Source organism: Cheilinus undulatus, linkage group 6 (assembly GCF_018320785.1).
Source record: "Cheilinus undulatus linkage group 6, ASM1832078v1, whole genome shotgun sequence".
In the NCBI taxonomy this organism is placed as follows: Eukaryota; Metazoa; Chordata; class Actinopteri; order Labriformes; family Labridae; genus Cheilinus; species Cheilinus undulatus.
In genome coordinates, this window is record NC_054870.1 from 37,611,511 (window position 1) to 37,637,071 (window position 25,561).

General features: G+C 38.3%; 2 protein-coding genes across 3 annotated transcripts in view; one reads left to right on the forward strand and one right to left on the reverse strand.

Moving 5' to 3' along the window:
- The first annotated feature begins 1,596 nt into the window (after nucleotides 1–1,596).
- On the forward strand, nucleotides 1,597–13,817 carry mat1a (methionine adenosyltransferase I, alpha). The gene is made up of 10 exons (XM_041788797.1): nucleotides 1,597–1,882; nucleotides 4,720–4,797; nucleotides 5,863–5,985; nucleotides 6,087–6,199; nucleotides 7,957–8,100; nucleotides 8,785–8,910; nucleotides 8,998–9,090; nucleotides 9,180–9,362; nucleotides 10,378–10,511; nucleotides 11,390–13,817. The coding sequence occupies exons 1-10, from the start codon at nucleotides 1,816–1,818 to the stop codon at nucleotides 11,490–11,492; spliced, it is 1,164 nt and encodes a 387-aa protein (XP_041644731.1). The 5' UTR covers nucleotides 1,597–1,815; the 3' UTR covers nucleotides 11,493–13,817.
- Nucleotides 13,818–15,097: 1,280 nt separating this feature from the next.
- The window catches only part of zgc:154058 (uncharacterized protein LOC795538 homolog), a 53,513-nt gene continuing 43,049 nt past the window's right edge, over nucleotides 15,098–25,561 (reverse strand). For both annotated transcript variants that reach the window (XM_041788807.1, XM_041788806.1), the window contains exons 7-8: nucleotides 24,829–25,006; nucleotides 15,098–21,886 (exon numbers count right to left, since the gene is read on the reverse strand). In XM_041788807.1, the coding sequence (XP_041644741.1) occupies nucleotides 21,615–21,886; nucleotides 24,829–25,006 (450 nt within the window). In that variant the 3' untranslated portion in view covers nucleotides 15,098–21,614. The remainder of the gene's footprint in view (nucleotides 21,887–24,828; nucleotides 25,007–25,561) is intronic.

The window sequence follows — 25,561 nt, forward strand, 5'->3', positions numbered from 1 at the left end:
TACTGGAAGGGCAGTCTGAAGTACATGTACTTGACTATTTTGAATTTGCCCTACATGAACATGTTCTATTTTTCATTATTATTATTGTGAATCATAATTTATACACACAGTTAAGCCTTTGATTGTTGGACCTGCTTATACTTGAACTAGTTGTAGCTACTTTATACTGTGGGTTGATTTAATCCCAGAGGAATAAAGATTAATTTAGTTTAGGTGGTTGATTTTTGTAAATAATAATAATAAATTGGTCCACACCACATATAGTTTAACCACACTTTTGAATGTTAAGTATTTTACAGTACAACAGTACTCTTGAAAATCTGTGGCAAAGTGGGTCTGCTCTGGCAAGAGAGTCAACCTCAAAGCAAGGCAACACATACTGATAATGACTAAGCTCTATTCATCCTTTATGAACACATAAAGACATAGGCAGGAACTCTTAACTCAGTGGATAACTTCAATCATGGTGCAAATGTGTCTCACAACAAAAACAACATGACCAAAAGAACCCTAGTAGGGACTGCTTACTGAGCACTGATTTCAAAATGTACAAGTACCCAAAAACACTACTCAATGCAGTACTTTTGAGTTATGTAAGAAGTTACTTTGCACCCCGGCCTAGCATTTCCATTGCACCCCGTCCAGAAGCTAGTTCAAGCAGGCAGATTCTAATCTGATTTGTGTCTCCTTTCTCCCACTCTCTTTCCCTGATTTCCAACAGTGTCCCCTGTCCGGGCTCCTCTGAATAAAGGCGAAAAGACCCCAAAAATAAAACTTGAAAAAAATGAATGTGCAGTCATTATACTTAATCCTTCATTCAGTAATTTAAATAGCTAGAAAGCTTGTTTTTATAGAATAGATTAAAATGTAATATGTTGTGATAAATCTAATTCTTTGCTGCTTGTTTATTGGTACTGCTATAACAATAATCCTGAAAGTGGGAAATCAAATAACTGTGAGTATAAAACATATAAGAGTACCTTAGATTGCTGCTTTATTCACGTATAGTATTTGGCAGTATTTTTTTTCTATCTGTGTAGATAACTGCCATGTTATCCAAGAAAAGCAGCATCTTCTCAGGTCCGAGGAACTTAAAGCATCACATGTTGGTCTTTGTTAATGTTATTCATTAATTATTACAAAACTTGTGGCAGAAAACTGTTAATTAACTGAGTTATAATCACAGCTATGCTGATTTTATGTTTACATGTCATGCCTTTGCCTACTTTGCTCAGAAAAGATATAAACAGGTGTCGTTGCATCATATTCAGAGTTGACAACAAACATCTTTTCTCTCTCTGTCTATAGGTTGCCCTATCCTGGCTGATTCCCAGCAGACAGAACTGTCCCACTGCTGTGACGGGGGGGAGGGGAACCCCCCGTTTAAGATCTTTTTGCTCTCATGCATAAAGTATCACATCTGGAGACTAAATTCACAACCCAAAGTTGATGACTTTAATCAGACACTAACAACAAACTGTACACAAAGGGTTAACAAGCTGATTCCACATGCTGAAATACCCTCCCATCATCCACTCCCCCCTGGAATGGACTGTCCCCTGGATTCACATGACATGTGTGTGCGTGTACGTTCTCCTGGCTGTATATATTGGCCCATGTGGACACAGACGTGGAGTTTTGTAGGACAGACTGTGTATTGGCTACAGGGCTGTTAGCCTCTCTTTCTTTATTTCTCTCTTCAAGAGAACAAGCAGGAATATAAAGCAGCCTTCAGCTCTTTCTGGACTGCTTTTTGTGGAAACTGAGGAACATTTTTCTCCCTGATAGTACACAGTACCTGGCCCTGAAGAAAACATGAGTGATCTGCTGGATGATGGCTCTTTCATGTTCACGTCGGAGTCCGTAGGAGAGGGACATCCAGGTAAGTCAACTATAGCTGGGAATGTGCAAAACTTCCACGAAGTTCACAGGGAATTAAGTTTATCATAACACTTCAAAGTTATGTCCAATGCTTCAGATATCTTTAAATGTTCTAAAACACACAATTTCAACTATTTTCCATCTTTCTCCCTCTTTGCACAATTCAAGTACAATTCAATTTACCACATTAATAAGGATTGACTTGTAGAAAACATAAACATGCAAAAAAAAAATAACTTTAAACAAGTTGTACTTTATGTCCAAAATAACTCCACAGTGCTGTGTATTTACTCCTAAAGCATGGTTGGTATTCCATTCACAGCAACATGTGTTTACTGCCCCTCTCTCTCACTCTCACTTCTGTGCAGCAGAGTGCAAATGTGTGTGACAGTGTGGTGTGTGAGGGTGAGTGAGAGGGGTGTAAGGTTGCACGCTGAAGAAAGTGATCTATAAGAGCACAAGGGAAACATCGACTCCACGTTGTTTGTTTTATTTCACCAATTATTCTTTAGTATGGTGAAATTTTGGATCATCACTTATATAATAAAAATGCAGCAGTAGAGTCAAAAATAAATGCTGAACATCAGCCTTACAGATTTTAATTCATTTCAGCTTCAACGAATCAAGTGGCAACTTCCAGTGCTGCAAATAAAGCAAGTCTGACAGTGCAAAAACAAACCTGCAGCTTCCTGAGTGTCCACTTGAGGCAGGGTGCAAAAGCACCAGAAGTCACATACACACCTGTGTAAAAATGTAGATTTTTGCAGCAGGAATAAACATCATAACCAGATTTTTGTAGGAATAGTTCATGTCTTTGTGGACACACACTGTATAGGGAGTGAATTTTTATAACACTCCTGGTTTTAAGAAGGATACAATTATGCATAATTAGAGGCATGGCTGACATGACGCCAGCACGGTGTAGATGTTTGTCAGGAGGCTTGAGGCGTTTAAACTCCACCTCTAAGTTACTAGTTTGATCAAAAGTAAGTTTTAGGCAAACTTTTCTGCTGTGGATTGGCTTCAAAAGCCTTTCAATCATCAAACGGCTCTCTCTCAGGACTTTGTCCAGTACTTTCTACAGTCAATGACACTCATAGGATGCATGCAGCCATACTATAAAGTAGGACTGTGGTTATAAATACCTTTATCAAAAGTTACTCCTCCTCCTGTCAGCCCCCATAAATGAAGGGTGATTTATAACTAATTATAAACAATAAAACAGTAGTAAACAAAGTTTATAAAAGGCAAGATACATCCTCATAGGCAATATATTATCAGTGAGAAACACCCCCAAAATAAACCAATAATCAACCCTCTTATGTGGCTAATAATTTCCTATTAAGGACTCAGAGTGAAACCCAGGTGTTGTATGCACACTTTGTACCGACAGCTTCCCCAGCTTTAAACCTAATGATAACCGTTAACATGGTGTACTCTACCCTCTACACTGCTGCCTTTGGACCCCTCCTCCCCTCTCAGTGTGTTGTAATCCTTTCACAAATATGTAACCTTACAAAGTCCCCTGTGTGTGATCAATAATCGGTAAACTCTGCAGAGTGAGCCAGCCCAGTCATGCAGCTTTATCAATAATGACAGGATTTAACATAGTAGTACAATGTTAAAGAAACTGTTTCTGAATCACTGATGTTCATAAACTTTAGCAAATCAAATCACATAAAAGTAAATATTGTGTACATGGATGTAAAATAAAGGCTTGACATTGTTTTCAGTTTGCAAGGTTTTAAAAGATATGCTAAAAAGTCCTATAAGAGCAAAAAACATAGAAGATGCAAGAACTGAAGTGAAACAAAGTCACTTGTGATCATTTTTCCCAAAAAGCACTGACAAAGTTAATGTCATAACCACAGCACTGTGAAGAAACGCAGGTGTCTTGATTTTTTCTTTCCTTTTTTGTGACCACTTTTTTTTTTTATCCATTTTAACAGAGTTGGCGGGTTTGCATCCTCATGTTTCAGTAACATTTCGGTACCATGCCACACCATTACAATTCACAGTGAGACACAAAATTATTGCAAACCTGCAACTACCTATTTTTCTTAATTCCAAAACCCTCCCTTTTCCTGTGGGCCTTTCTTTGCAATATATAATTCAAGAAAAATATTTACAATAAATCAAGTGAATGCATATTCAAGTAAATTAATAAATCCATATTTCAACAGAATAACAAGGAAGAAACAAATTCTGGTACAGATAGCTTTATATTTTTCTTCTGATTTAATTTGTCAGCAGAGGATAAAACTGCCCGTTCTGATGAAATATCCCCACGTTATTGTGTTTATACATTTTCTTTTTACGTCCTCCTTGTCAAGCACACCCCTCCGACTAAAACAAGTTATAGCTAGATCCTAAATAGCATTACACTATTAGAGCCTTTTCTTAGTTAGGTTAAAACTCTGCAGTACAGTTTGCAGAATCACAGAGGAGTGTGGCCTTGGTAGAAATCTGCAACATATATCTTTTGATTTGATAACACACCTTACAGTCTGGGCTTTTCCCACTGATAGCGGCTCTTGTTGATCACAAAGACATGTCGCCCTACACCTTTACATAAGCCCTTTACTGTTTATTTCATTGCTCAGTTTCTGAGAGATTGTGTTTGAACTAAATTTTTGGGGTTGAAAAATAATACAGTCTAAAGCGAGGTGTAAAGCCTAAACAAATCTTGGTCTTTAAAGCCAGAATATTCTATTGTTAGTTCTACAAATGTATAACCATTGCACCATAAAGGATGCTGGAATTACCACCTCAGATGTCTCAATCAAACAAACAGTTTCTGCTTTGAAAATCATCATCTTGCTTCCCTTTTACTTACAGACAAAATCTGTGACCAGATCAGTGATGCTGTCCTGGACGCCCACCTTAAACAGGACCCCGACGCCAAGGTCGCCTGTGGTGAGGAAACTAGGGTTCATATCAAATTCATAGCGATATTTGCTGTTGCTAATAATAATAAAAAAATAAAAGATCTCTTCATGTATACATGTAGAGTAACAATGTTTTAAATCAGTGGTTCCCAACCTTTTTTCCTTAGGGCCCCCCTATTCATAGCTAAGAAAAAGTCAAGCACCCCTCCAGGATCCACTTTGACCAATACACATCAATTTTAAATGTTTTAATTGAAAAAAATTCCCACAACAGTAGACCTGCATACAGTTGATCTCACAAAAGCTCTATGTATAAACTATTCATTATTATGATGCTATATTAGGACCACTCTAAAAAAAGTGATTTTTAATTTTTATGATAATAATAGTAATAATTAGAAACTTTCTTTTTAAAGCACTTTGAAAAACACACTTACATACTGCTTCACAAATCCCAAAAGAGGCAGACAGACAAGCAAACATAACAAACATACACACAATAAATAACACAACGAACATAATGTTCAATTACAAACACAACCTCAGAGGGGCATTAGAAATTACTGAAATTATAAAAACGCTAATCTATAAAAATGAGTTTTTGATAGCTTATTAGAAGAAACTACAGGTGTGGCAAATCTGATGTTATCAGGAAGATTGTTCCAAAGTTTAGGAGCTGCCACTGATGGAAGGACTGGAGGGACTGATGGAAGAAGCTAAGCCATGCAGGGCCTTGCATGAAATTCATACAATTTTGAAAATTATCCCAAAAGAAACTTGAAGCCGATGAAGAGATGCAAGAATTGGAGTGATATGGGAATGAAGACTAGAATGTGTTAACAAAAAAACAATATGTTTTTTATTAACTAATGACATGATAACCTACTGGCCTAATTTTGTATTTGAAGTCACAGGTGTTTCTGAGATAATGTATCGTGTTTAGTATTGACTTGTCAAAGTCACAAGATGGCGACCTGCTGGGGGAAACTCTGTGACCTTTCATGTTTTCATGTTTCAAAGAAACTGAAGTCTAAATGTTTTCTGGTATGATCCCCACTTTTTTAGGGTGTTGAATATGTTGCTTTATCTGCAGAGACGGTGTGTAAGACAGGAATGGTGCTACTTTGTGGGGAGATCACATCTCGAGCTGTTGTGGACTACCAGAAGGTGGTAAGGGACGCCATCAAACACATTGGCTACGACAACTCTGAGAAGGGTGAGAACAATCCTGAAAATAGCCAGTGAGAGAAGTAAAACATTCTCGGAGTTGCCATGATTTCAGCTTTTTCCCCTCTGTCTTATTAACTGTCCATGCAGGTTTTGACTATAAGACGTGTAATGTGCTGGTGGCTCTGGAGCAGCAGAGTCCGGACATTGCTCAGGGAGTTCACATTGACAGACAAGAGGAAGACATTGGAGCAGGAGACCAGGTGGGACTGTCCCAACAGCACAGAGTATTTTTGGCTCAAATAATAGTATAAAAGTCAGGCATCATGTTTTTGTTTTTTAGGATTAAGGAGGAATAAATGCTTTTGTTTTTCACAACCCTAACACAGCGGATAATAAGTTATGTGGCTCACGTGTCATAATTATAACTGGCTAGTGTGAACCTGGTTTAAGTACTTTATGGTCACTTTGGTTGTTTAGTCTAGTGATTTCTAATTGAGGGGTCAAGGCCCTTCAGGGGGTCAAAAGATAAATGTTAGGAGTGTGAGCTGAGTAATGAAGGTTGGAAAACAATGATTTACAGTTGTCATTTATCTTTCTGATTTTTACTCTTAAATGTGTTTTCGTACATATTGTACAAATTCAAAAAAAGGCATTTTTATAATCAACCTTCGGTTTAGAAAACAGGATGAAAATACTCTTTAATTGCGATATGGATATGATGAGCCACTCCACCTGGGGCACCAAGCAGACCTTATAGTTATGTTTAAATCATGGAATAAAGGTTAGAGTTTTTGCGTGACACACACCTGTTTTAACTCAATCATAATATCTGTATTTGGCATTTTTATTACAATAATGCTCAAAACTCTGCTGGGTTATTAAGTTAAGATGGTCAGATCTTAAGGATGAGCTGCTAAAGTGTTGCTATATGGACGCATCTGAATGGTATAAGCTAATACTTATGGCCAATTCTCCACAGCAACCCACACCATACATGTGGACTGCAGTGTTAATTTTGTCGACTAAAACTACATCTAAAAACATTCGTCTACAGCTTTTTTCCATGAGAAAGATGATACTAAGACTAGCCAAAAATAGATCTTTGATGACTAAAACTGACTAAAAGTATGTTTAGTTTTCATCAAGATGACTAAAACTAAATTAAATTGTAATTTAGTTTTCGTCTGTCATTCAATCTGTCAAAATACAATGCAGCTGTAGCTATTCTGTCTCTCAGCTGTAGAAAGCAGGGATCCCTGGTTTGGCAGAGAGCACACAACCATGATTTGGTGCCAGATTCAGGCAAGAGAATAAACACTTGGGCTAAAAGTAAGGATTAAAATGTGATGACTTTTTATGGACTAAAACTAGACTAAAATGTTTTTTAGTTTTTGTTGACTAAAACTAGACAAAAACTAAAAAGAATAGAAATGACTAAAACATGACTAAAGCTAAGGTATTCAATCGAAAGACTGAGACTAAAATTAAAAATAGCTGCCAAAATTAACACTGGTGGACTGAATGGGTGTGAATGGGTAGGTGTGAGCCGTCCATTACAAGTCCATTCACAAGACCAGGCAAAATGTTGTCTCACTGGCTTTTATACATATACCAAAGGTGTGGTACCTCCTGTTTTACTTGCTGATAATATAATAAAAAAATCTTTCATTAGTCTTTTATTCAGCCCCTAAAATTTGCTTAAAGACAGCACCTTAATACATGCAATTCAGTCTGTTAAAAAACTAAATTAAAAGAATTGAATTAAACATCTGTTGCACCACATAAAAGGATGTAAATGAAGCCTACTGAGTGAGGATGTTCTTCAAGATTTTGCCTGGTATACTTTTACTTTATTTTTCCTTTACTCTATTGTAAATAGAGATAGAGAGATAGAGATAGATATTGATATTGTATTGTATTATTTTTTTTGTGATTCATGATATTATACTGATAGGTCTACGTCTTCCTGTTTGCATTCTGACTCTCTCTCTCTCTCTCTCTTTCTCTCTCTTTGCAGGGTCTGATGTTTGGCTATGCCACAGATGAGACAGAGGAGTGCATGCCTCTCACCATTGTCTTAGCCCACAAACTCAACTCAAAGATGGCCGAGCTCAGACGTAATGGCACCGTTCCCTGGCTGCGTCCTGACTCCAAAACACAGGTGAGGATATGCAGCATTTCTCTTTATTCTTTGTGAAACTGAAACGCCAGCAGCCCTCCCTGTTTATTAGCTTGTTGTTTCTTTTCTGAATAGACCCCAGTGTACTTCTACAGTGAATGTTTGAAGTATTTCTTTGTTTTTGCTGACTAAACCTCTGTGTGCCTAAGGTCTTAGTAAACTAACCAGGTTGATGGCAGTTTGTTAGAACATCTCAGTAGTTGAACATGAAACAGATTTAAAACTTTTACAAATAGACATATAATCAATAAGAGATAAACTAGTCAGCTGATTGAATTTTAAATATATCTGGACAGATTCTCTCTCTGAGTGTTGAATGAGAGTGTCCTCTACAAACATAACATACAGGAGCTGTAGAAAGAAGAGGGTGAATGCTACAGGGGCTAAAATTTATCTAAAACATTGTAACCAGGATCAGGTACTCTTCAGGATGAGAGGACAAGAATAAATTGCAAAAGATGGAACGGTAACTTGCCAGATTGTTTACAAATAAAGTCTAAAGTGGTAGAAATTGCAGTCAACACTGGAAATCCCAGCTCTCTGATGTAATAAAAGTTCCTTTATTGAACAGGGATGTCTACATGTTTCTCCAACGAGTCTTTATCAGGACATGCTGGAGCCAGACAACATATGATAACAGAACTTTTTGCCTGTTGTGTTCCACAGGTGACAGTACATTATGAACAGAAGGACGGAGCAGTGATCCCCAAGAGAGTTCACACCATCGTGATCTCTGTGCAGCACGACGACTGCATCACTCTGGAGGAACAGCAGAGGGTCCTCAAGGAGAAGGTAAAGCTTCAACAAAAACCTCTCTCAACTCTGACTGATGTATCGCTCATAAATTAACATATTTCTTATCTGCATCTTCTCTATTAGGTGATCAAAGCTGTGGTTCCTGCTAAATACTTGGATGACAAGACCATCTATCACCTCCAGCCCAGCGGCCGATTCGTCATTGGAGGACCACAGGTGACCATTACTAACAAACTGTGACAGCTAAAAAAAACACAGTCAGTGTCAAACCACATTTCTCATCTTCAATCTGTTGTTACTTTCAGGGTGATGCTGGTGTCACAGGCAGGAAAATCATTGTAGACACATATGGAGGCTGGGGGGCTCATGGGGGCGGAGCTTTCTCAGGAAAAGATTTCTCAAAGGTTGACCGCTCGGCTGCCTATGCCGCTCGCTGGGTGGCCAAGTCTCTGGTCAAAGCCAAACTGTGCAGGAGGGTTCTGGTTCAGGTGAGCGTCATTCGTTAACCGCACAAAAGTACCAGTGAGGGATTCAGGCTCATTAATGCCCTGACAAGCCCAGCGAATAGGCCCTCACCAGTTGTGCTTCATTGATGATGTCAATACATGTATGTTTGATCAGTAGCATCAGTGCTAGCATCCTGGCTAACAGTTACTTCATTTTGGAGCTGAAAAATCTGTCAAGCTATTATTGGGCTCTGATTACTTATTCATGCCACTTTTGAACCTATTTTTATCACTGTTTCTGCCTATTTTGCAACATTTGTTTTCACATCAAAACCATTTTTGCCACTTATAGCCCCTTTTTGCTACTTTTAAACCTTTTTTGCTACTTTTTAACCATTTTTTACCGTGTTACGTCCCACTTTTTCCACAATAAGACAATTTTTTGCCAATTAGAACCAATTTTCCACTGTTGGCCTTTTTTACCACTTGTAACCATTTTTTGCCACTTGTTAACCAGATGTCCTTACTTATTTCTGCCAATTTTTACCACTTAAATCAATTTTTTACCACTTTTCAACAGTTTTTCACCATTTTTACAAACCATTTTCCCATTTTTAGCTACATTTTACCACTTTTAACCAATGTTTCTACTCTTTAACCACCATTTTTTTTTTGCTACTTTTCACCTCTGTTCTTTAATAATTTAATAACATTCTCACGCATCAGTCGACATCAGTTTCCTAATGGTTTAGTTTAATGTGCCAAACTGCATCGTTAACATTGTTTTATAAAAGGTAATTTTGTTTCAAGAAAATGTGATTGAATTTTGAAAATGCTTGATTTTGCTTTGTTATGCTTTGCTGGACTGACTTGAACCGCCCCCATGATTCCCAGCATTGGGCTACCATAAGCTTCCAGAGAGCGGGCAGAAATAGAGACGAAATAAATGCAGAGTGCAGACAGAAGGTTACATATGTGGAGCATAAATGAACCTTTAGGCTGCATGATGATGACCTGTATTTGAGGCATAAATATGAGCTGTTTGTGCATCCAACAGGTGTCTTATGCCATCGGAGTGGCCCATCCTCTCTCCATCTCCTTGTTCACCTACGGTTCTTCCGAGAAATCAGAGTCAGAGCTGCTGCACATCGTCAACAAAAACTTTGACTTGAGGCCAGGAGTCATTGTCAGGTAAACGTGTGTTTATGACTTCCATATTCTCCACGTGAAATACCGATTAGACAAGGAGGCTTCATTTATAACCACAGTGTATGGTACAGTTTAAGCTTGTGGTCCCCATCTGGTTTGGCATCAGGGTGCACCTCTTCCTCCTTGTGAAAAATCGTGACCGAAATAAAAAAAAATGTAACTGGATCTTTGGTGGATTAAAACATGATTGAACAGAAAGACATGCTAGCACACATTTTATTTTACTCAGTTTTCCCCAAAATAGCATGGTTTAAATCATTAAAGCATATTAAAATAGAAAGTCTGATGGGATGTGTTTTGGTTTCCATCTAAATCAGATCATTTCTGCAACACTGAGGAGCTTGCATGCTGCTCTTTCCTAATATTACCACAAGAGGGCATCAAAGTAGAACATTTGAAGATTGGCCACATAAGTTACTACTCAACCTAAGCACTGCAAATATAACTTCATGGTTCAATGTTTCAACTAATAATACCACAACAATGATCCTATTATGAAACAGCAACTATAGCTATAGTGTCCATCATCTTACGTCTACATTCACTTCTCTGTCGATGATTTTGCAGTAAAAGTTGTGATGATTACAATTGGTGTCAAACCTAAAATCTCCTCATTTTTTTGTTAATTTATGTAAGAAAATAGACTGAGCCAGTACCTTTAAACTGCAGCATTCACAGCCAAGTTTACTTTGCCTGAATATAGATGGGATTATTCAAATACGCAACACTAAAAATGAAACACAAATAAATTTAATGTCAAATATTTTGTTATTTGGATAAAGGATTCCTAGAATATGTAGTCCGGAAATGTCTAAGTTGTCTCTCACCTCTCATGTCGTCTCACTCTCTGTCCTCTGCAGGGAGCTGAACCTGAAGAGGCCGATCTACCAGCAGACAGCTTCTTACGGCCACTTTGGCCGATCAGAGTTTACTTGGGAGGTGCCCAAAAAACTGGTCTACTAAATACTCCACCTGCTCGTCCTGATCGGCTCACATGGAGGCTGAAGAAGACCCCTCCACACGGGCTAGAACCGGCCAGCTCTGACAACTGATGGGACATTTTTATACAATAGGAAAATTAAGCCAAAGTTAGGGATCAGTCAGCTTTAAAGAGGAGAGGCGGGAATTATTCACAGGAGCGGTTGTAGCTAACAGAAGGGACACTGCAGAGGAAATATCATCTTCCTATACCCCAGTCTGCAAAACTAATGGTGCTTTAGAAATATTCATTCAATCACTAGTTAAAGTATTTCCTGATAGCATGCAAAGGGAACTCTTCCGCCCCACTTGAAGCTGATCTTTTTTTTTTTTTACCTCAAAGCTGTGACAGTTCCTCTCTTTGACCAGTATGATGTACAGAAACAACCCTGGTGCTTTGTTTTTCAAGTACTTTAAAATAATAGCAGGTACTTTAATCTTAACATCACTCATCTGTTCCCAGGGTCCTTCGTTTACTTGTATTGTAAGAGATTGATTAGGGCTATATTTGTACTTTAAGACAGGGATGTACACTGGAAAAAATGCTGCCTTCAAATGGACCTCATAAAGCAAAGTCATGTACAGGGGAGGTGTAGGGACACCGTAGCTCGTAAAGAAGCAAGACGACAAAGATTTAAACTTGCCATTAGCTTCTTTTGTACCACGTGTGAACTGAAAATCGTGGGCTCCCCTATTTCTGCAAACGTCATGAAACATATCCCAACAAGTAATCTCAAGACCATTCCACTGTGGTCATTGTGATTACCATAACAGGACAGCGTTCATATGGTCTCTTCAGTGACAGGACCCCATTTTAAGGCACCATAACTTTTCCAGTTGGATTGAGTATGGTTTGGTATGGTTCGGTACACAAACCCCAAAATAGTTTGCATTTCCAGACACTTGTACCCTCGCTCGGTGGGTTGACTGTAGAAACTAAGCATGACCTCACAGGCAGCACGAGTTTGTTGTTCTAGTTGCTGAGTAGCAGAAGTCAGTAGGGAGTAAACTTTACTTCAGCAGTCAGTACAGATGATCAGCTGACGAAATATGTTTATAGAAATGTATGAGGCTGCAACAAGCTTTATGCTATAAAGGAGGAGGATGGGGTGGAGGAGGTTAATCATTGCCAGCAGCAGCAGCATCATGGTTCATCGGCATTAATGCAAGCAGGGGTTAGTAAGAAGGATGTCATATTTAAATACACCACAGTGTTGAGAGAAAGATCAGCTGGCCGTCAGTTGATCACAGCTAGGAGTATGACAGCCGTGTCCTACATGACCAAGCTTCATGTAAATGAATCACTACAGTACATAGAATCAACTGATCCAAAGATTTGTTATCGTAAAACTTCACAACTTTCACATCCGTCACTGATGAACCAGGCTGATCTGTGCCTTCAGGCTCTGCTTTATGAGCAGTTGTGTCCCATGCTAAAAGTGAAGTCAGTGCAAACCCTCTATTGTGTACTTTGCTCTACCTTTTTTGGACAGATTGGTAAGCTTGGCACCCCTAAAGAAGGGCGTCAAAAAGTAGGATAGTACAGGTCAGTTATTTGGGACCCTTTCCAACTTTTGATGATAGAAATGCAAATAAACCATGCCGTACCAAACTGAACCAGACCGCTCAGTTTAAACGACCTATAAATACCTTATTAAAGGTCATTATAATGAGAAATAAAGGACCCTGGGAACATGGACATGATTCTTGTCTTTCACATGAATGTAAGGAGTGTCATTATTGCTTAGCCAAAGACGTAAATTTAGAAAAAAATGTCATTCTTGTTTCATGGCTGTGAAATAAGTCTTACTTTGTAATGTGTGCTACAGGCTGCTGTTTGCACTGTTAACAGCTACATATGTTACAATTCATCAGTCCCATACAGTCTTCTTGTACCATTCTGCTTGTTTCCGCTGTCATTATCTCTGCAAGTTAGTTTTACTTCCCCACAGCTCTTCTGGTGGCTTGTTTGTTTCTATATTTGTCTTTTTTTTACCTGCAGTCCTGCTGCTGTGACTCAGTCTGTAAATGTGGCTAAACTTATCAGAAAATCACACAAGTCTTAATTCTGATTTCAATGTGAATCAGTTTCTTCTCTTTACAAGCTGCTAGACTAAAGAATTTAGCAGACCATACTAATGGCGCTTTGTAACAATGATGTGATGCAATGTTAATACTAAATCTATAATGGTGGATCCTTCTGTATCTTTTACATTTTGAGCAGATTTCCCAAGAGTGCTTTTTCCCTTAAACATTGTCATGTTATCCAGTAGATTACTATTACAGACAAAAAATATGTTTTTCCAAGTGTATTTGGCTCATTTCTTGTCTAAAACATCTCCTTACAGTGATAAGCCAAATCCAGATTAAATCCATCCTTTACAATCTAGACCAGTGGTTCTCAACTGATGGGTCAGGATCCAAAAGTGGGTCTCAGAGCTGTTTCCAGTGGGTTGGGGGAAGAAAAGAGTTCAGAGTCTATGAAGTACTTTTCCATTTTCTGTTGTTAGTAGAAAGGAAACATAAAAGTACTTGACTTGAATTATTCAGGACTTTTTTTAATTGTAAATTCATCTGAAGTTTTTTTTTGGAGGAATTCTCCTGTTAACTTTTTTTAGGAAACTTTTTTCCCCTCAATTTTGAGAATTTTCTGCAGGCATTTTCACAGAAAGTTTTGTCAATATAATGTAAATTGTAAAAAAAAAAAAATCACAAGAAACCAAGAAGTCTTTTGAATTTTCAACAGTAATTATTACACTTTCCAACCTCCAGGTGTCCAGGAAAATTTCAGGAAACATCTGGCAATTAAGGGGAACCTACCTGGAATATTTGGGGGAATTTTACTTGGAATGTGTCTCAGAAACTTTTATGAATCTTCTAATACTTTTCTAGAAACGTAGGTGTATCTTCTTCAGTTTTTGTTTTATATTCTGTACTGTCTGAGCGCCAAACAGCACTATGTTTCATTGAGGACATGGGAAAAAAATATGAAAATACCAACATATTACCAGAAACTTGCCACAATATTACACAAGTAAGGGCTAGGGCTCAAGGTTAGGGTAAAATACCACATGATAAACAGAGAATTGCCACAGTATGGCAAGCAATTAATTGATAATTAATACAATATTACTGCCTTAACACTTCCTTAACATCACTGGTAATTGCTTGGTAAAATGCCAACTTATTACTGGGTAACTGCCACCTTATTTCTAAAAATTACCTCTTATTACTATAAAATTACACAAGGTAATTAAAGCCACCAAAATAAATTGCTATCTTATTTCTACTGCAACACGCTTGAATGGATTGCCTTAAATCTATTCAAGCTTCATGTTTGTAGAGGTTTTGGACTTTGTGGTGAGCGTAACACTGCTTTCATCTACAGCCCAAATTGTTTTTTGTAAGAGAAATTTCCTCTAATGTGTTGATCCCCATCATTTCTGTCAACCTCACTGGCAGAGAAACTGGACAATGTAAATAATCAAACAGTTAAAGAAATCTGAGACATGAACTGTTGTGCATGTTGAATTAAAGATATGTGTGCATCTTCAGTGGATTATTAAGGCAAGGTACAATGAAACAGCAGCTTTTCTTAAAACATTTATTTGTTGAACATTAAGGCATATATATATACAATCATATGACTTTTCATCAAAATAGAATTTACAACCTAAACCTCTTTGGTCTTCATTATCAAAATAATACATAAGGCACATAGGGAGCTTTTGCGTTTAGAAATTGAGTCTTTTTTAGGTTTACATGTTTGTAGATGATCAACTGATTGGTTCTCCTTGATCTAACCATATTTGTCTGAGCAGCATACACATTCTCACAAGCTAAATATAAAGGAATGTCTATTGTTTGTAGCTTTACAGCGTCTTGATTAACAAAAATAATCTGATATAATGTCTAACCATCAATCCCCCAATAGAGGAAAAAAAACAGTCGCACCTAACGCTACATGAAACACATTCCTTTAAAACAATGGTAACAGAAGGCAGAAGCAAGCAGAGTTCATTCTGCTTTGAATCAAACGATGACTACAGCTGGTGTCGTAACATTTTCCTGAGAGCAAAGTTCACACTGATCAGTAACTAAGACAAAGTGGAACTAAACAGAGAGGCGATGCAAAATCAGACATAAAGAGAGCTTAAAAGGACACATTTAAATAACTGTTGTGGTGGTAACAGGCTGTATGCATAGTTTCTGTACATGCAATGAGAAGAATTCAAACACTTACAGTAACTGTGTTCATAAAACGTTTCTTAAAAGAGCAGCATGAGTAGCATTTTGCTTTATGTGTATAATGCATGAATGCTTACTGTTACATAAAGGCATATTGTGTTTGTAGCGTCATGTGGGCAGGGTTAACTTTAGCGGAAACAGCTTGAAGATAACTGCATAGCTTAAGCTAGATGTAGAGGCTGGAGTTCAATTCATCTTTCGAATAAATCTTAGCTTATCAGACCTAAATGTGCAGTGACTATTCTAAAATACAGATTTTACTGATGTTTTGAACCAAAAGTTGCTAACAAAGAGCGTGAGTGTAGTGGCAGTCCATTAAAATTCACACAGTAATGTCTCTACGGTCCTTTTGATGCCTCACAAAGATACACAAGTCACACTGATGTCTCCTACTAAATTGTAGAGAAATGTAAGGAGTGCAGGAGTTTCTTGCAGTTTTTAAAAACTTAACAAATGACACAAGATTGGGTGCGTCTGACTTGTATTTTTGTAGTGAAGGTAACCAAAAACATTTTGGTATCTTGATGCTCAAAATCAAGGCAGACTGTGTTTATACTATCACAAGGCCAGGCTTTACTTTAAAGGGTTGAGTTGTCATCAATGTAAAGATCACAGAAGATGAACAGAGGCCTCAAATACACTTCATAGCTAGTTAGAAGACAGAAGATCATGCCCACATGTGCATCTGACTGATTATTCTCATTTGTAATACAAAACTGTGTATTGTTTTCAAGAACAAAAGTCCGTCTGTGAGCTAAACTTGAGCCCAGCATCTCTGGTTGCAGCACATATCTGCAATGCAAAGTTCAGCCAACAGAGTGCAGCACGTGCTTAGCAAAGCTGCTGGTGTTGCTGCTCATTCAACACAGCAGCATGAGAAACAACCCTCCAGTGTTGTTATTAATATTCAGATCAGTTTGAGAGTGAATAACTGCTTTCAGGCCTTCTGTAAAAAAATTGCAAAACCATGCTTGAAAAACATTTTTAAGGATTGCACTAAAAAAACCAGCACAGTAAACATGTGGCAAGAAGTGGAGTGAAAAGAGTGGTTATTTCTGAGTGAGGGTACACTAACAAGGCTTTAGCTGTTGCAAATGATCTGTTTTTAAACCTCTGAGCCAGGAAAAAGTTAATAGTCAGAGGCATTGTTTTTTTGGGCTGTATGTTAGTATGTCCAGGCAAAATTTAAAGAACTGTGTTTTTGAAATTTGCACAAATTTCCACTCTGATTTAAGCATCAAGTGTTTAGATTTTAGGTTGTAGGTCAAAGGCATTAGGCCTCATGTTCATTCCTTGCTAGAGAAAGTGATCGCCAAAGAAGGCTTTAAAGGATTTTCTCCACAATTGCACAAAAGTCCACTCTGACTTAAATCTAAAATTTTGATTTTGAAAGCCCTAAGTCAAAGGGAAAGATTACTGTGCCTTATTTTAGTTTCTCCTTTATAAATGTGAATTCTCAAGAACACTTCATAGAGTTTTCTTCAAATTTTGCACAAACGTCCACTCTGACTCAAGGATAAACTGTACTAATGGATGGGATATCTCCACAACACTTTGAGGAATTCCATATAAATTCTGTGCGATAGTCCACCCTGACTGAAAGATGAACAGATAAGAGATGGAGTATTTAGGTCAATTTCAAGGCCTTGTTTCCATTTGTATTCAAGGATCCATGAAGGATTTCCTTTGGACTTGGCACAAATATCCACTCAGACTCATGTCTGTGATGTCTCAACAACACTTTGAGGAGTTTCCTTAAAAGTTTACACAAATGTTCACTCTGACTCCAGGCTATAGTAGTTTCTTTTCAGGGGTTTTTAAGTCAAATTTCAAGGCCTCATGTTTATCCCTTGCCTGTCAACCCAAATACTCAACACTTTGAGGAACTTTCTTTAAGTTTACACAAATGTTCACTCTGACTTGAGGCTGAGGTATTTCTAATTTGAAGGTCTGAGGTGAAGTCCCTCTGTCCACTCTGACTAAAAGCTGAACTGAGTCTAAGGTCAAAGTTCAAAGCCACATGTACATCCCCTGCTTGTCAATACAATTACTCAAGGATCCATTGAAGGATTTCCTTTTGACTCTGCACAACTTTCCCCTCTGACTTAAGGATGAACTTGAAAGAATTTGAAACTTATGGATTAGTGGTTGAGTTCATTGGACCTCATGTTTATCTCTTGCATGTGATACATCAGGAACTCTTTGAGGGATTTTCTTTAAACTTTATACAAGTGTCCACTCTGCCTCAAGAATAAACTAAATACAACTGAATTGGTCAAAGTCAAAATCTTTTCATGACCCTTCACTATGTGGCCGTTGTACACCCGTGAAGAGATATAAACACCAGGCAGTAGTTCTTGTTCAGAGAGTTCGGTTTCTTAATATTACACTGAGTTGTGGATCATTTCTCAAAATATAAACAGTAACTCTTTGTGTTATGTAACAGCACCAAACGCCAGAGAAAGTCACCGAGTACAATCAACGTTTAAACCCACAAAGAAAAACATCAAACTTAACCACAGTGACGTATCAGAGACTTGTGTCAGTGTTGGCATGAGCAGGTATTTTGTTAAATGAATCTGTAGTGGTAAATATCTGCTTTGGTATCCTTGGCACTCACAGGTTTGAATGCAACCTTCTGCCCATGCTCCTTCATGAGTTCACCCTTACTATCTCAAACTTATTGCTCACGTTGAACAGATACTATCACGGCTGAACTCTGGCAAATGGCAGGATAAGGCTTTTTATGTTTTAGCACCGATGCCACAGGAAAACAGATGTTTGGCATTTTTAACAGTACGGTCACACAGAAGCAGCACAGCCATGTTACAGATCTTTTCCCACTGTCAAAAAAAAAAAAAAGAAATAGTAATAAGTAAACCCATAAAAGCTTCTCATGCCCTTTCTTGTTAAATAATAGGATGCAGACGTCCGTTGACAGAACCTGACATGCACGATGCCTCATCACTTAACTCGATAAACACAGAGCTCTGGATCTTATTAGCTGGTTCACATTAGGCCTCTGGATGCTGAATCCTTTTTCTTATTTTGGCAGAATGCAACAGGAAGGAAGATGAATCATATACTCTTTGAAGCTTCAGGTCAATAAAGTAAACAATAAGAGGGAGGGGCAGTGTACTGCTCAGACTCAGCAGGAAGGGTTTGAACTCTGAGGCATCACTGATACTGAAGAGTTATATAAGGCATGCATTTGTGAAATGAACATGGAGTCATTCAGTACGTTTACATGCAGTTACATCCAGCTACAGCTGTAACTCATTGAGGACATTTAACTGGACTACTGTCCTTGTCCCAGGAAGATCGATTTATTGACAGGGCCCTCTTTCAGCACGTTGCTGCTGGACCTAGTTCTAGTCAAGCAGCAAAAAAATGAACAATTTAAAAACTCTGTACTTTTTGAACATGCCCTGTGCTTGACTTCACATACTAATAAGATCCAACATTAACCTCCTAGTTCACAGTGGTATCAAAGGGGAGACGACAACTCTTCTTCTGATATGTTTAGCATTTGTGATGTTTTACTTCCAGGTAAAAGCCTGGCATGAACAACACAGTCTGGGTGCAGACCGTGCATCTCTGCAGCCACCCTCACGGACTGTTCATATGAGCTAAAATATTCAAAATAAAATCAGATTAAATTCTGTTTGGGGTTAGGGTAAGGGTTGGGACACCAAAAGTTAAAAGTTATAAACCTGACCTTCAAAATGTTCAATAAAGCTGAGTAAAGGAGAGAGAAATCCTTCATGAAAACATTATAATGCTAAACGAAGCTCACATAGCTCAATTAGCTGTGTAAGCTATGTAGATAACATAGCTACATAGCTAAAGCTAAGCTCACAAAGCAGCTACTTAAGATATGTAGCTATGTTCTCCACATAGCAACATTAGCTTTAGCTACGGTTACTAAAGATCACATAGCTAAAGCTAACTTAGCTACATTCGCTTATACGGAGAAGTTTATTATGCAGCTAATGTAGCTATACAAGCTTTAGCTAAAGCTAATGTGAGAGTGGCTGTCAGAGATGTACAGTATGCAGCCAGAACCCTATCAGCATGAAGGCTGTGGAGCATGTGCAGAATTTCTAGTCCAGTTTGGAAAAGCCTTTATTTTCCAGACCTAGTAGCCCACTTTGAGAAATAATTTTGATTTTAGTCCGACCAACAAGTTTACATGCATTTTAAATGCAAAACTGTAGCCATAGTAATGTTATAATATGCATTTTCTTAACTGCATGTAAACGTACTGATTGATGGTGCATGTTTCAAATAAGTTTTTGACAATAAAACAGATGTTTCTGATCCAGCAGCTGTGCCAACATATACATCATCTATAAATAGGTCTGAAATATTACCCAGATGACCAGGCTGCATAGACTTCAGTGGTTTTGTCTAAATTTTTGTAACATATTTTTTTATCACACTTAATAAAAAGGATCATTCACCTGACAAGTCTAGAAAGATATTTTTTTTTCATCAATTAACAAGAAAAATGAAGTCAGAAATGTTTGTTGATATTTAAAGCTGCCAATGTAGAAAGCAATGCCTGCTTTAATTTCCCTAGAATAGATATATATCTTAAAAGAAATCCAGTTAATATGAACATTTCGAAATATTGCTTGCAGCACTGGCAGCTTTTCTTTTTTAACTAATTTCAAGCAAGTTGCAACTTATTTGTTGCCTGATATAAGAGGCTGAAGTATTTTCCCACTGTTTTCATATTAGCCTTATTTTTCATTATCTTTTATTTATTTTATTTTTTCATTGTACATTTTGATCCATTTTTCATTGTTTTAAAAGTGCTTTAATATAAGATTAGATTGAAATATCCTGAAATAAGATGATTATCCAGGCTTGTCAGGTTAATATAGTATATGCATAATGTAATGAGATATTTTTGAAGAAATTAGATGCATACACTTGCTGAGATTTGAGTTTTTGCTTTAAACTTGGAAAATATTAGTCCACTGTTCACTTTCTTACTTCCACTTATGGTTGACCGCGATGATATCTTAACCTTTTTGACCACCTGCATAAGAACTTAGCTGAGAGGACAGGCTGCTTACAGAGCATTCAACCTTATAAGCTTAAAAAGGAAGCTAAAAGCTGCTAAAGTCATCAACATTTTCATTTTGATTCTATAAAGAAAACTTTAACATTACAGTTATTTCAATGAGTATAAAAAATATTGCTCAATGCAGGTTTATATGATTGCAAAATGCAAAGAAATGCCCTGTTCTGTCACAAGGAAACATTCACTAACCTTTCTATTTGTCAAACTGTTTCTGAATTTATTGCATTCGATATCTTTGCAGTATAACTGACCTTGCTCATTTTGTAACAATCAGCCTCCGTCCTCTGTCTCTTCCTGTGTATTTCTGTCTCAGCTGTAACACTGTCACCTCGGCCGTCCAGCAGCCGCCTTTACACACAACGAATGCATCGAACACAACGGTCTAAGGCCACTTATTGAGCCTTACAGAGATTTTAGGGAAAAACAGAATATAATCTTGAACTGGTTGATAAAATTCAAACAGGACTGATTTGGACAAAATTTGGTTTCACACTTGTGCAATGTGCAAAATGCAAACTAGTCTGTCAGAGTCACGGAGCTCTGACGTGAGCACAGTACAATCTGAGCTCTTCGCTGTGTTAGCACATCGACATCCATGTGGTTAAAATCCTAGAATCCACTCTGTCATGAGCAGCGGCTGCACTGGCCTGGATTATTTCAAAGCTTCAGAGGAATGTGGCTGGAAATGAATAATTAAATTCATTCAACAACCGCAGTTTGAAAGGAATAAACGAGCCAGCTGTGTGGCACGGGGATGTGTAAGCAGGCTACAGGATGGACATGTTTTCAGGCTGGTGTGGATGAGGCTGTGAGTGTGCACAGGGCCCTCCCAGTGCTCCCAGTGCATCCACCTTGTGTTCTCTCCCCCCGGGTCCAAGGGCTCCTCCTCTTGCCAGCACGGCCATGGTATCTCCTGACATGCCAGCAAACTCGAAGGCAAATGTCCCGTAAAACAGCATGACGATGACGCAGAACACCCATTCAAAGATGGCTGACGCATGCTGAAGAACGAAGCTTTCTTGACAGAAAAACACCCCGCCTGAGAATAAGGTTAAGGGTTACAACAGCAAAGCAGGAGGATGACACATGCTCCCCATTCTGTGGTGTTCATGCATAAAAAACCAACATAGCCACAGTCCACCTCAGTTCAAATATAGGACTGCATAAAAGGAAAAACAAATACAGGACTGTTTGAACAGGGGAGACAGTGACACCTGATCCAGGACGTCCAATTTAAAAACATAAACTTGATTTTAAAAAAGAGCCTGAAATGCAAAAAAATCTTCAGCACACTTTAGAACACAAGAACAGAGTATCATGAGGACTGTATGTTTTCTCAAGGTAGGTTTTTGAGTCTTAAAACACCTTTAGGGTAGTGTTTACCTGGAATATTTACAGTACAACTTAAGGAATAACTCAACTTCTTCCACTTAAAAATCAGTCCAAGTATTCCAAGTATGTTAGGGCTGAGTTGCAAATTCAGAACAACTGAACTCTGTTCTCCTCACCATCAACATCCTACCATGAAAGAGAACCTACATTTACAGTTGAGAAAAACCTGAAGGCCTGCTTTCACACCAGTGTTTGGATTTTCTCTTCTAGGCTGCTGTAGAAACATGGCAGTCAACACTGCAAACTCTTCAGAAGAGGAACTCCTCCCTCAGTAGATACAACAAGCTCATTCTAAGATAAAGAAAACAATATTTTCTTGTTTTCATCCACTTATATGCCAATAAAAAACATCATGATAAACAACAGGAGGCAGCTGGCTTTCTCGTCTCATGGTAAACAGGCACAAACCTGGTAGATCTGTGATGAGATGGTACAAATGCACTAACAGTCAAGCAACAGTGAAAAATTACTGTCTGCTTTGTTGATATTTATTAGAGTTGTCAGCATTAATGCATTAATTGTAATTAAGGTCCATGATAAGCACATTTTTATTTAGTTAATTGCATGTCCCTTTCTGCACACTAGGGGTTAAGCCACTACAACCTCTTCCTGCAGCCACAGTGATGTGGGTAGTGATGTCTCATTTCAGCTTAAAAAAACTCACAGGCAGATCAGTAGGCAAGTCAAAGGTGAACTGTACCGTCTGTAATCAAGCATTGACCTTTTATACAATTTTTTAATTTTATAACAAATTAATTCATTAGTCTCTAAGTTCATGCTATCATCTTAGATCTACCCAAAGATTCGTAATTTCTTTCAAAATAAAAGCAGGTCTGTATTCAGATAGCACCCTTGGTTTAAGATGGTACAAAAATCCAAAGTGAAACAAAAATGTAGAACAGTGGACTTTTAAAATGCTCACGCTGAAGATTTTCAGAAATCAGGAAAACAATTCCACCTCTGCATAGGTAAAAAATAAATGATGTGTAAATAAAGCCATTTAATATGGACTGGAAATTACTATTATCAATAAAACAAGGGGTTTAATCAGTCATGGCTGGCAGCAGCTCCACACTTCATCCATATTTGTGGATATCCCTTGTCTGAGTGGTGCTTGACTTAAGTGAGCACATGAATATCATCACCTACTGAACGTAGTGTTTATTTTTAACTCTTTATGAGATTGGTCAGACTTTGTACAGAAGTTGGCAGGACTGGACACACCAGGTTGTGGGTGGGAGTGGATAACATGCACTGCAGAAATGGGAGGTGATGGAAGTCCATCGGGAGTGGGATAAGAAAACTGCCTAGGCAAGGCTCAAGACCAGCGGTTTGTTAGTGTTAGGTAGGCCTCCACTGGGGGGCGCCACAGGACTTCAGGGGAGGCGCGGAACCATAAACGAGATTAAAGGTGATTTGCTTTGCTAACTTATGCTTTGTGTGGGGCAAAATGGACAGATTTAAAGTTACAACAAGGACTATGATAAAGAGTCGCCTATTAATGTTAGGGTTTTCCTGCAGTGGTCCTGATGATGCTCAACAGCCACAGTGTTTAATCTGCAAATATGTACAAGCTAATGACAAAATAAGGCCGTGTAAACCCTGGGGTTATATTGAGACAAAGCACCAAATCTAGTGACCAAAACCAGCGGGATTTTTAAAAGGAATTTTGGTCACTGCAGGTGACTGAGAAATTTAGCCCCACAAACACTAAGAGTGTCTCTGCAAATGCAGCTTTTCGGTACCAACAATGATCAAAAGTGAGTACCAGGCAAAGCTGAAGGTGGAGGATGAGCTGCTGTTATGCAATCCTGCATCAACTTCATGGATGCAAACTCATAGTTCCCACTAAATTAGAGCACAGAGCATAAAGATTAGGTAGTATTGGCAATAAGTTCATGTTCACTGAAAGTAAATAAGTGATCATCTGGGTAAGATGGATGTTTAAAGACATATGCAGACCAAAATATCAAAAATATAGAAATGTTAAAAACACAAGTGTTTAGAGATGAGACATTTTATTTTTTTAATCTTATTTTTGTGGGGGTGGGGGTCCAGAGAATAAATTATTTTCTCCTAGTGGAGGCTGACTCTCCCTACTCTGGATTGATCTAACATTGAGGGGAGGTAGGATTTTATTCAGTTTGGTGGGTGTTTTTTAAATTTTGTTACATAGAGAAAGCAGCCAGACTTGCCTCTTATGCTACGCTTAGCTCAGAAGCTACAGATCCTTGTCTTTACAGTGATGACATCTATTTTCTAATCTAACCCATCAAGAGGCAATCAAGCATTTTCAAAAAGTGGAAAATACTCTGTGCAACATTGCTGAGCTGGCATGTGTAGCAGTAAGTAGTTCATATGTTATAGTGATTAGTTAGAATTTAGAAATGATGTTCTCCACCAATCACTGAATCATCTCTTACTGCAGTGCAGGAGATAAATGATCCCTGACATGCAAAGACAGTATTTCAAACTGAATCCCTGCAGTGAGTGAAGAGGATATTCATGTGGCAGCACTACTGTATGCTTTATATTAAAGCAGATGACAGCTCTGAAGGCTGCCATCTGTTAGCGGTGGCAGAAGGATACTGAGCACCAAGGCTACGAAGGCCAGCAGGGTCATGCAGAGCCGGAGGTGGGCCACGTTGTACTCTCCTTGAGTCTTGGCCAGTCGGTAAGTCAGCGCTGACTGCAAGCACACAAACAGCATACTGGTGGGGAAGGCGATGCCCGCTCCGACATAGTGGAGGACTTTGGCATTATCCACCTGCCATGAAAGAAAGGAGACAAGAGGAAAACAGAGGAGAGATGAGACATGAAATACCCATCCAGTATTTTAGCTTTTGGGTAAAATTATTCTGTTTTTATGGTATGTTAGAAGCATTTTACACTTCTTTCAGTAGGAACCAAAGCGACAGAACGCCTCCTTCTTTCTACTGGTCACAAGAACAATGTGAAACAATACACAAAAGAGCCGCACTGAATCATGTGGCTTCAGCTCCCACTGCAGTATCCACACACACACACACACCATGATACAAAAACCCGAGATGAACGGAGCAGATAAAAGATTCAAAGAGAAACGCTGCAAACAAATCTCAGAAGACCAGAGTAATTCAGACAGATGACAATAAATGCTTCTCTTGGCCGATGCTGAACATTTAAAGTCTTGTGTGAGGAATAACAATGACATTCTGCTCCACATAACTCATGGATTATTACAGCAACAGACTCAAAGTTATTCAGGTTTGGCCCTCTAAGCCATTTGTCAAATGACCCGGCTCGTACATACTCAAAATTCCTGTGCAGTAGGTTAATCCTG

Excerpts from the sequence above, each read along its gene's own strand:
- mat1a (XM_041788797.1), top strand. The coding sequence starts at position 1,816 with ATGAGTGATCTGCTGGATGATGGCTCTTTCATGTTCACGTCGGAGTCC. Across the intron at positions 8,101-8,784 it reads GTCCTGACTCCAAAACACAG|GTGACAGTACATTATGAACA; the intron begins GTGAGGATATGC and ends TGTGTTCCACAG. Across the intron at positions 10,512-11,389 it reads AGGCCAGGAGTCATTGTCAG|GGAGCTGAACCTGAAGAGGC; the intron begins GTAAACGTGTGT and ends TGTCCTCTGCAG.